Below are 12402 nucleotides of genomic sequence, written 5' to 3' on the forward strand. Positions count from 1 at the left end.
GAGCGGTGCATGTAAACGAGCGCTCGATGCAGAGAAGCAGCAGAGACATTCCTCAGTGTTTCCGTTCCCATGGAAGCGGAGGAGCCACCAGCGCAGACATTGGCACCGTCTGCAAAAGCAGTACGTAATCGCTGACCAATCAGAAGCCGTCCACAGGCTATGTAAGTGAACCACAGTAACAGTGAAGACAGTCAGTTGATCTTGACGATGGCGATGAAGGCTATCATCGGAAGCTCTAGATTTTATCCCGAATTGACACAACAGGAAAATCGGAACGTTTTACAAGTCAGTACCTTCGCGAAAGACTTCGTTCATAGATGGGAATATTATCCAGAGCCTTGCATTACACGTGTTGCTTGTGAAATTTGATATCAACAATTTATCTGAATAATAGCAGTACACTCAAATACAGCATTAGTAGGAATTATCATTTAATGAATCTACCTTTGACACAGAAAGGGGTGAAATATGCAGCCACAAAACTGTCTGGCAGTCTACCCACGGAAAAAAATGTATGACAGATAGAAGAATTGTTTTGAAATGCAGGTTAGAAATAATTCTCGTAAATCACTCCTCCTCTGCCACAGATGAATTCTTGAATAGAAATAAATTGTCGTTTTTACAGAAAAAATCGTTATATGGTCAGCAAGTATAGATACAGAGAAAACATACACACACATTATACATACATATATATATATATATATATATATGTTGAGGTCGAGTAGGGGATGGACATATATATATATCCATCCCCTACTCGACCTTGTCTCCATCCATCTCTTCTCGCTCTTGTCTCCATCCATCTCCTCTGCTTCTTCTCTGCATTTATCTCATCCTTCTCCAAACTCTCTTTGTCCATCTCCACTTCCCCTTTCCATCTCATTCTTCCCACTTTCTTTCTCCATCTCCTTCTCCTCTTCCCTTTCTCCATCTTCTCCTGCTCCTCCCTATGTCTAACCTGTCCTCCAGGTTCTCTCTTTCCACCTGACGTCCTCCTCCCCCACTATCCATATTTTACCACCTTCCTCTAGCTGTTCAGCTGTTCCCACCCACACATGTACCTCTGCTAGATATGTCAATGATATCTGCATAACAATCTTCCTTCCCTCTTTCTCTATCCATCTCCTCCTTCTCGATTTCTCTCTCCATCTCACCCTCTTTCTCTCTCTAACCGCCATGCCCTTCTCACCTCTCTTTTTGATTACCACCTCCTCCCCTGTTTTTGTCTACCTCTCTCTCTCCTTTCTCAGTCCACCTTATTCTCCCCCTCTCTCACTATCATTCTCCTCCTCCATCACTCTGCTCAGTTGAGCCCATTCATACATGTAACACTTACCAAACGGGTAGACAAAGCAGGCCGATTCTACTCCAACACCAAATGCCTGCTGGGCAGGGCAGGTCACAGAGCAGGAGCTGGAAGTAGCTTATATGACAGGGACTGAAACAACACGTTTGTTTTTCGTTTCTCGGCTCCTGTTGGAGCTAGGTGGCTATAAAGCACACAGTACTGATACTCATGAAGTTCCTGTATGCGTGCCAAATTTGAATATCGAAGATACATTAACTTACAAGTGGGTTTAAACTGCTGATAGTGGAGTTAGTTTTGATCTGTGACTCAATGAAGCTGGACTGAGATCAGTATACCGATCACATTTATTTTGCTTCTATGAGTGTGTTACTTTTCGGAATATACACTCTAAAACAAATAAAAAAAGCAAAGATGCACCTCGAAGGAATTATCCAGATGGTACCAAAATTAGTAGATGTGATGTACACGTACAGACAAACAAATGATTACAATTTTTTAAAAAAAGGATGATTTATTCAGCAGAAAGAGCTTTACAAATTGAGCAAGTCAGTAATGTGTTTGTTCACCTCTGGCCCCTATGGCAGCAGTTATTCGACTTGGCTTTGATTGGTAGAGTTGTCGAACGTCCTGAGGATATCCTTGCCGACCAAGGTAGGTTTAACCAAGTATGATGACAAGTAGTAGAAATGCGTGCCGAGTGTGAATGGGCATTATCTGAAATGTAGGCCGAGGATGACTTGCCATTAAGGGCACCAAAACAGGAAATAGAATATCGTCAACGTACCGCTGTGTTGTAAGACTTCAGCGGATGAAAATTAAAGGGGTCTCGCTATGAAAAGAAATGGCACCAATTTACGTCCCATTCAGATAATTCCTTCATGTTGCATCTTTTGAGTGCAAGTAGTGATGCGAAACTGATCTGTGACGTAGCGTAGTCCGCCATCGAGATTATGCTGAAGGCATACAGCTCAGTTGTGACTTGATAAAGACAATGAATGTGAATGCGAAATGTAAGTTGTGACTTGCTGATCCGTAACGTGAATCGAGATCTAGGTAAAGTTGTGTGATGTCATGAAAAGAATTATAGTTCTCTGTGTGAATGTATTTTAAACACACTGAATTTCGTATAGTGGCTTATGCCCGCCATTATGATAACGTCACGAGTCGAGGCGGCCGGTTGGTATCGGCAGCTACAATAGTTCCTAACTATGGGCATGAATGTACGATTGGATACAGCAGTTACGATGTGCATCTTTGTCAACAGGCTAGACAGGAAGTGCTCAAGACGAAGAGGAGGCGTGACGTGCTGTACAAGGAGAGTTCCAAACTCACACAGCAGATGCAGCTGCTGGCATACCCGGAGCTTCTCCGTAACCAAGAGGTGAGTCAAGTAGGGGCAAAAATGTGCTGGCTTTCTACAAGGGTCATATCTGCACTCACCCTTGTGTGTGAATTAGTATTAACATTTTGTGCCTGTTACGTAAATTCGCGAGCATTTCAGTTACATGTAGCTCAGTTACATCTATCTCTGTGTTGCTGTTGCCTCGGCGAATCTAATTCTTTAGTGCAGCGCGTGACAGTTACGTCATTACACATACTGTCACACTGAACAGTTGCCGCAAGGTACGATATCTCGCAGCATCTAATCGCCTTTAGATCTTACAGCAGCCGACCGTTTATCCTTGTAGCACGCTTTGTTGAAATTTTCTAATTAATGAAGCTTCATCAGGTGACCATATCCTACGACCGATGGTAAACGTAGATTGGTGGTATGCTGTGATTGTTTTCGAGGACAGTCTAAACAGCCTATCTGCGGAAGTTACAATTTTGTGCGTCCCGTTTGTTCCTTTTCTGCTTGTCTCTTCTGTATCACATGTGAAATTACAAGTTTCATCCAGGAATAGCCCTAGGTATCCCGTTACCATGCTTCTTCTGATCGTTACATCAATTGATCTGTTTTACATTTCTTGCTATATTCGTTTGCAGGATGAGGTACGCAGTTTTCTGAGGTGCTAATGACACTTCGACATCATCCTTCAGGTTCATCAAGCGCAGAATTACATCTGTCTTTTATAACCTTTTCGAGTCATCACAGCGAACAACACGTCATCTGAAAATACGACCATTCTGCTTATGTTACCGCTGTCATTTAACTTCTGTAGCATGGGATTCAATGCTGCACTGGAACAAACACTGATCCCTGTGTTCAGTCTTTCGATATGGTCCACGTGATTTCCTTTCGTGGGTAAACTAAAGGTGCGTGTTTCCCATATCAGTAGTTCTCAGGCAGTGTTACTGCGCCACTGAACACTGCAGTTTCCTAAGGCGACGAGAGGAAGTAGGCCAAAATGGCTTAACCGAAGCTACACTAGTATTATCACCCCTACAACTTACATAGAATGAGATCAGTTGATCTGCCTCTTTTGAATCAGTACTGACAAGGCTTATCCCATGTATCAGTCTATGATTTTGTAATACTTTGGTATAATATGTTTTTAAATACGTAGCTGGGTTTCTTTTATTTCACCAGAACTAAAAAAAATGATGCTTTCTTTAATGTGAAACTAATCATGTTTACTTATCCTGTGAACTAACTCGTTCCATATCATTTCGATGACAGAATCCTTCAAATAAGCTATGGAACATGCAACTAACTAACTTCAGCAGAGCTCCCATCCAGTCATGGATATTTTTCATTTTCTTTTTCTTTTTTAATCTTAACATTATCTGCCTTGATCTTCTGTCTCGTCCTCTTCATATCTTCGTCAGGAAACAATGTTTCCATTAGTAAGACACAGACTGATAACAGATGTGTTACCGATCCATAATTTCTTTCGAGTGTTGACAAGCCTGTTGATGATAGTATTTTCTCACTGGCCGCTTGGTAGGGTATTCCTCAGGGATTCGTTTTTAAGTTAGTTTCCACGAACTGTCTCAATCGTCTGATTTTGATTTTCCATAACTTTTCCTCACGGATGCGCAATTCTGCTAGTGCTTTCTGAGTGCCCGTGTCTCATGTCTTAATTTCTGCAGTAGGTTCTGTAGAAGGACCTCGCGTGATAGAAATCATCCCAGTCGTTAATCTAGTCTATGTATAGATACTGTGACTTCCTGCACTTTCAAGTCTACATCATTACTCAGTCGTGGACTTCCTGGACAATGAAGTACCCCTCTCAGTTCTGTCCAGCTAGTCTTCTTGTACAGTAAATTTATTTTCCCTTAGACGCACTTTCTCTGTGGTGTCTTGTATTTCACTTCCGTCGATGACACTATGTATGCTGTTGTTATCACTCTATGTCATTCCACTCTCAACCCTCCATGCGCTGCAGTTCAGGGCATTGCTCCCTGTCCTGAAATAATCGCATCCCGCTATTCCAGAACTCTCTTTTGAGCCGACTACAGCTCGCTGGATCTAGAGTTCATCAATGTGTGTGCGTGAAATCTTAAGGGACTTAACTGCTAAGGTCATCAGTCCCTAAGCTTACACACTACTTAACCTAAATTATCCTAAGGACAAACACACACACCCATGCCTGAGGGAGGACTCGAACCTCCGCCGGGACCAGCCGCACATTCCATGACTGCAGCGCCTCAGACCGCTCGGCTAATCCCTCTCTATGATACCACTGGCAGATCCTCTTTTTCTGGTCGTCTTGTTACATTATCTTCATTATGATGAGCATCGAACGCAGCCCTTCCCGTGGAATTTTCACGACCGTCGAGTGGGTCTTCAGTTTCCTTGAATGTCCTATCGTCGATCTGCGCTTTTGGACTGTACTAGCTCTTCATAGGGAAGATATGGACGACGTCTCTGTGATTTTGGCTTTTGGATGAAGGGTCATATTCCTCGGCTTCACGTGAGACGTCCGAAAAATGACTGAAGATACGATACGACCCAAAGAAAGTTATTACTTTCCCAATAGTCCCATTTCTGTCATAGGCGTACGAATCCATTCCAAGTCAGTTCATCTATCAGTTCACCTTTTCGCTGTCTCTGACATATTCCCAAAAACTGTGGGAGTTTCCCGAATCCCAGAAGCAAATGTTGTGCCAGTTAACCTTCCCACGTGTGTGGTGGGCTGTTTCGTCAGAGTAAACGACATTTCCTAGACACAGTAAACAGGATTTCGCCTTAACCAGTCCAGCATCTCAATAGCACATTTTGGCTAACGTGTAAATCGTTTCACTTCAATGTCTGCACAAACCGATCGTTGTAAGTGTGCAGGCGAAGTCGTTTATGCAACATTTTTCAAACTGTAGAGCGAGGAAAGCTTAGCTATTGTGATGGTCTGATGTCTGTTTACACTCCCAGTGGCGAGGAACTTGTCGTACCAACCCTTAATCGACATAATGTTTGACGACTACTTTTGAAATTCACGTCTTTGGAGATGAATGGGTGATATCGTTTCCCAAAAACACACCACATACGCCTGGTAGTCATGTAGAACCTGCAATACATAAAAAACAACTATTTAGAAAAAATCTACAGAAAACTTTTTGGGTTGCTTCACATGCTGCCACAAATTACAACCGTCTATGTCTTATACAGGGTGCGGCAGCGTTCATAGTAGGATATTAAAAACGATTACTCTATGGGATCACAATCATGGAAAACATTCCAAATATATTGCAGCTTCGCAGTATGCATCGCTTTACTGTGTAGTGATACAATACAACTTCAAGCTGCAATGTAAGTGCCACTTTAATATGTATAAACCGCTGAATTTCCTCCATAAGTATGTGTTTTTGGGTAGAGATTAACAGTAAGTGTAACAAACAAAGACATGTTGCTTATTGTAATGCATAAGTTCGATTCCAGTTCTCCAATTGTGGATGAAAAAATTCAATCTTTTTTCAAAATAAAAATGTTCTGTCACGGTATATTGATAATTTTTACTTATGGACCGTCTGACAGCAACTGAATAAAACACAATTTTAGTGCCACACGCCTTTCGCCTTTATTTTCTGCAAGGCATCATCAGTGGCAGGTTGCGTGGACAATTTCTTACATATTACGCTCCTGTTGCATTTTTGGTGTTGTTTTTCTTCTTATGAATGCCAATTTGCGGTTTTCCCCACATTCCAAAGCACTATGAACTGAACGCTTGTTTCAATGCCATTCAGTTCATAGTGCTTTGGAATGTGGGGAAAACCGCAAATTGGCATTCATAAGAAGAAAAACAACACCAAAAATGCAACAGGAGCGTAATATGTAAGAAATTGTCCACGCAACCTGCCACTGATGATGCCTTGCAGAAAATAAAGGCGAAACGCGTATGGCACTAAAATTGTGTTTTATTCAGTTGCTGTCAGATGGTCCATAAGTAAAAATTATCAATATACCGTGATATTACACGCAACTGAGGGAGACAGGACTATAAAAGTTTAAGATGAAAAAATGATCTGTATTATTATTTTCGAGTACAAAACACATGTGGTACTACTTTCATATCTTATTTGTTCTACAGCAGTAAAATACTGTAAAAAAGGCACGTGGATCATATGGGTGTTGTGATTACTTCTGAAAAAATCATGTTATGGGATTCATTAGTTGTGGCAGATCTAGCAGAAAGCCACCGGTAGAGCCAGCTTTACTTGCTCGTCAGTTCATCATAATAAATTGTACAGAAACATCTGACAATACTTGGCTGCACGGCTGGACAATGCAAGAGTTGCAGTCGCTGGTTCAAAAAGATTACTTAATTTGCTCCTACTTTGGCATGGGCCAACTAATATGCTTATTCAGGTGTGCTGCCTGCAGCAAACCTTGGCGTACCCTGAGGGGCACTGAAGTCATGTAGCGGTGCATGTACTGATGTGAGGGTGGGCCGCAAAGAGAAATGGGTGTCTGCCCTCGGTCAGTGGTGTGGCGAGTCTGTCACACATAAGAAAAGACAAACTGCGTCGGCAGCTGAATGAAGGCTTTGCACAGACTTTGGGAAAGGCTGCGCCGGGATCAGTTTGTCTGAAATAAAGATGTGACTGTCCTCTTCCTTTCTACTACCCCCGGTGGTACAGCACGACCACGAAAAAGAATGCCTGTGGAAATTTTTATACATGCAACCACAGGCCAACATTGTATTTTGTTTATGCTCCTCCTGAGTGTAATTTAGCAATGTCTTTCGCAGCTTGCAGCGTATTTTGAACATCATAGTGGTGTAGGTGCCTGGTCATGTAATATGCATTCTATCTCACTTGGATTTTTCTAATTCTCCACCACTTTTATACTGTACTATGTCCACTACAATGCCATGGTGTCTTAGTTAACTTGGTAAGACATGTTTGATAGTGATATCATTGTTTGGTGACCATACTAGGTCATAAATTATACTAATTAAGTAAGGTTATTTTTAAACTCATCCAGCAGCCATATTGGGTCATAAATCGTAGAAAAAAAGACAGGTGACATAAATATAGAGGCACTCAGTGTGGGTAATAAATTATAGCGATAAGGTAAGTGGAGGAAATGTGATAACCATATAGGCGGTTCTCGTGTCACAGTGTGGTGTCGAGTTGCTTCCTTTGGGATTATTGGCCCTTTCTTCTTTCGGGATGACAGCGGTGTGGCTGTAACTATCACCAGTGAACGCTACCTAAAAATGATGCAAGACTTCGTTCTTCCCCAATAAGAGACGATCGATGTGGATGTGGAACAATTATTATTTCAACAAGACGGAGCGACCACGCATACAACCATAATTTGTATGGATTTCTTGCGACAGAGATTTCCCGGTAGAGTAATTTCCCGTTTTGGTGATATTTCCTGGGCGCCTCGCTGACCTGACCTTCCCTGTGCAGACTTTTTCCTCTGGGGCTACCTGAAGCAAGAAGAGTTCCGAACACGTTGTGCCACCATTCCTGAGTTGAAAGATCCCATCAGAACCGCCGTCGGCAATGTCCCAGGGAATACGTTACGCCGAGTTATGGAAAGCTTCCAGCGCCTCTTAGATGAATGTGTTGTGCAGAGGGGGCATCATTTGACAGGAGTCATATTCAAAAAGTAATCCACGCAATGGACAATGACTTACACATTAGTAAATGGTATACCTGTAAATATTAAATGGCATAAGAGGTATTAAATAAATTACAGTTACTGCCTCATGGTGTGTTTTATTATCCTACTATGAACGCTGTCGTACCCTGTACCTTTTGGGGGTGGGGAAGGAGGTGGAGGGGGGGGGGGGGGAAGGAACTCTCATGTGGAAACGCTTTATTACTTGAATATTTGCCATTTCTACAGGTTCAGCAGCGGTATTCAATATGATTTCGCAATTCAAGCGCACTGTTACAGCCTCTGCACGACTTGTTAGCAGCAGACACAGTGGCTGCGCCAAAGACTGAGACGGCGTGGAGTTTCACAATTATTTATTGAACTTTCTTTACAATTTCTCCCACATCGACGCAGCCCAGCCCTGCGGATCCCTCTGCCTGGCTGCTGCTGTGTAGATTCTCCGCTGATCGCAACCGGGGTCCTCAGGCCACCAGTGTTCCACTGAAGCCAGGATGCCCTGTGGTTGAGATGAACTCGCCGCCGCTCGGCGCCCAGTACGGCACGCCCACGGAGCCGCGTCGCCGTGAGGTCAGCTGCCGACACCTGCTGCACCAGCGGCTGGGAAGTCGTCAGTCGCGATGTCCGCGAGGTCCCGCCATGGACGGACCACGCGTCATGTGGCCGGGTTGCCGTGAGGTCCGGGCGTCAGTCCCCGGCGGCGCCTGTGATCAAGACCGCGCGGCGATCGGTCCTGCTGGAAGTTTTCCCTGTAGTTAGTCAGCCACGGTGCTGACCGACCTCGGGGTGACCTCCAGAGCTGAAGTTGACATCTGGCGGCGAACGGATGACTCGTGCGAGCTGGAACAGACTTCCAGAATCGTCGCCTACGAAGATTGAACATTCGGACACGGACCACGTCCGTCCCCAGATCTGAACTGCTTCCTAATGGATTCTGTCCGTTGCTGACTGCGCTCCACTATTTGTATCTGGCAGGAGGACGTTTTCTATCCTCGGTGGTAGCTTTTTGTTATTACTCCCGCAGTATATTGCAGCGTAACTTAGCGTGCTGGCCTCACTTCCCCTTACTCAGCACTCTCCAGGGTTCACTCGGCGCTCGGTCTGTGTGCGTCCTTGCGTCAGCCGGTTGGTAGACTGCTGCTGTCAGCAAGGCTATCTGTGCCTGCCTACTTCGCAACGCCTCGATCACTGGCGTGACTCTGTTTTGCCATTCTTCACTGCGTGAAGCAACGCTTACTACATGTGGCCGCAGCAGCACTTCCGCCAGTTCGCTCAGAATGTGGACCCATCAAACTGTGCCTACCAGAACATAGTGTTTCCTCCGTTTGTGCATCACAAGTCCATGGCTACTCCCTCTGTCTGTACCGTTCTGCCTAGAGGACTTCATGCACAGAACAATGCCGAGCGAGTGGCCCCCCACCACTCGCTTTCCATGCAGATCAGCTCCACCCAACTGTCATTCCGTCACTCGCCTCCACATGAGCGAGCACTTAAAAAATTTACCTTATTTTATGCAGATACAAGTGAGATCCGTATGGCCACACGTGCCAGGCAGGCGGCTGTACCGTAAGATGAGCTAGGATGGATCATCCTCAGCAATATCTGGTAAGTTACATAATGTGTATTCATGAAATCTCTCACACACTGCAGCCTCATGAAGACCACGCCGATAGGCCACACGGGGAGAGAAAGTGTGTGCGTTTCAGGCCAAACTGGATTACTGCCAGATCTCACCTCTCCTCCACCCTTCGCCCTTCCACTTCCCCCAGCCCACTCTCTTCTAGGCTAGTTCCCTAACATATAAACTGCAGGTGATTCAAGATCAGATATGGGATGTTCTCCAACTGACCAAGGCATATGAAGCCAGCCTATATGGTTATCACAATTCCTCCACTTACCTTATCGCTATAATTTATTACTCAGACTGAGTGCCCCTATATTTATGTCACCTGTCTTTTTTTCTACGATTTATGACCCAATATGGCTGCTGGATGAGTTTAAAAATAACCTTACTTAATTAGTATAATTTATGACCTAGTATGGTCACCAAACTATGATATCACTATCAAACATGTCTTACCAAGTTAAGTAAGACACCATGGCATTGTAGTGGACATAGTCCAGTATAAAAGTGGTGGAGAATTAGAAAAATCCAAGTGAGATAGAATGCATATTACATGACCAGGCATCTACACCACTATGATGTTCAAAATACGCTGCAAGCTGCGAAAGACATTGCTAAATTACACTCAGGAGGAGCATAAACAAAATACAATGTTGGCCTGTGGTTGCATGTATAAAAATTTCCACAGGCATTCTTTTTCGTGGTCGTGCTGTACCACCGGGGGTAGTAGAAAGGAAGAGGACAGTCACATCTTTATTTCAGACAAACTGATCCCGGCGCAGCCTTTCCCAAAGTCTGTGCAAAGCCTTCATTCAGCTGCCGACGCAGTTTGTCTTTTCTTAAGTGTGACAGACTCGCCACACCACTGACCGAGGGCAGACACCCATTTCTCTTTGCGGCCCACCCTCACATCAGTACATGCACCGCTACATGACTTCAGTGCCGCTCAGGGTACGCCAAGGTTTGCTGCAGGCAGCACACCTGAATAAGCATATTAGTTGGCCCATGCCAAAGTAGGAGCAAATTAAGTAATCTTTTTGAACCAGCGACTGCAACTCTTGCATTGTCCAGCCGTGCAGCCAAGTATTGTCAGATGTTTCTGTACAATTTATTATGATGAACTGACGAGCAAGTAAAGCTGGCTCTACCAGTGGCTTTCTGCTAGATCTGCCACAACTAATGAATCCCATAACATGATTTTTTCAGAAGTAATCCCAACACCCATATGATCCACGTGCCTTTTTTACAGTATTTTACTGCTGTAGAACAAATAAGATATGAAAGTAGTACCACATGTGTTTTGTACTCGAAAATAATAATACAGAACATTTTTTCATTTTAAACTTTTATAGTCCTGTCTCCCTCAGTTGCGTGTAATATCACGGTATATTGATAATTTTTACTTATGGACCGTTTGACAGCAACTGAATAAAACATAATTTTAGTGCCATACGCGTTTCTCCTTTATTTTCTGCAAGGCATCATCAGTGGCAGTTTGCGTGGACAATTTCTTACATATTACGCTTCTGTTGCATTTTTGGTATTGTTTTTCTTCTTATGAATGCCAATTTGCGGTTTTTCCCCACATTCCAAAGCACTATGAACTGAATGGCATTGAAACAAGCGTTCAGTTCATAGTGCTTTGGAATGTGGGGAAAACCGCAAATTGGCATTCGTAAGAAGAAAAACAACACCAAAAATGCAACAGGAGCGTAATATGTAAGAAATTGTCCACACAACCTGCCACTGATGATGCCTTGCAGAAAATAAAGGCGAAACGCGTATGGCACTAAAATTGTGTTTTATTCAGTTGCTGTCTGACGGTCCATAAGTTGTTGTTGTGGTCTTCAGTCCTGAGACTGGTTTGATGCAGCTCTCCATGCTACTCTATCCTGTGCAAGCTTCTTCATCTCCCAGTACCTACTGCAACCTACATCCTTCTGAATCTGCTTAGTGTATTGATCTCTTGGTCTCCCTCTACGATTTTTACCCTCCACGCTGCCCTCCAATGCTAAATTTGTGATCCTTTGATGCCTCAAAACATGTCCTACCAACCGATCCCTTCTTCTAGTCAAGTTGTGCCACAAACTTCTCTTCTCCCCAATCCTATTCAATACCTCCTCATTAGTTACGTGATCTACCCACCTTATCTTCAGCATTCTTCTGTAGCACCACATTTCGAAAACTTCTATTCTCTTCTTGTCCAAACTGGTTATCGTCCATGTTTCACTTCCATACATGGCTACACTCCATATAAATACTTTCAGAAACGACTTCCATAAGTAAAAACTATCAACATACCGTGACAGAACATTTTTATTTTGAAAAATGATTGAATTTTTTCATCCACAATCGGAGAATTGGAATCGAACTTTTGCATTACAATAAGCAACATGTCTTTGTTTTTTACACTTACTGTTAATCTCTACCCAAAAACACATACTTATGGAGGAAATT

General features: G+C 43.5%; 1 protein-coding gene across 1 annotated transcript in view; it reads left to right on the forward strand.

Annotated features, from left to right (window-relative positions):
* Nucleotides 1-7103, forward strand: part of LOC124712360 (coiled-coil domain-containing protein 96-like) — a 198696-nt gene extending 191593 nt beyond the window's left edge. The window contains exons 9-10 of the mRNA XM_047242654.1: nt 2577-2693; nt 7074-7103. Coding sequence (XP_047098610.1) covers nt 2577-2693; nt 7074-7103 — 147 coding nt within the window. The remainder of the gene's footprint in view (nt 1-2576; nt 2694-7073) is intronic.
* Nucleotides 7104-12402: the final 5299 nt, after the last annotated feature.

This window comes from Schistocerca piceifrons, chromosome 8 (genome assembly GCF_021461385.2).
Source record: "Schistocerca piceifrons isolate TAMUIC-IGC-003096 chromosome 8, iqSchPice1.1, whole genome shotgun sequence".
In the NCBI taxonomy this organism is placed as follows: Eukaryota; Metazoa; Arthropoda; class Insecta; order Orthoptera; family Acrididae; genus Schistocerca; species Schistocerca piceifrons.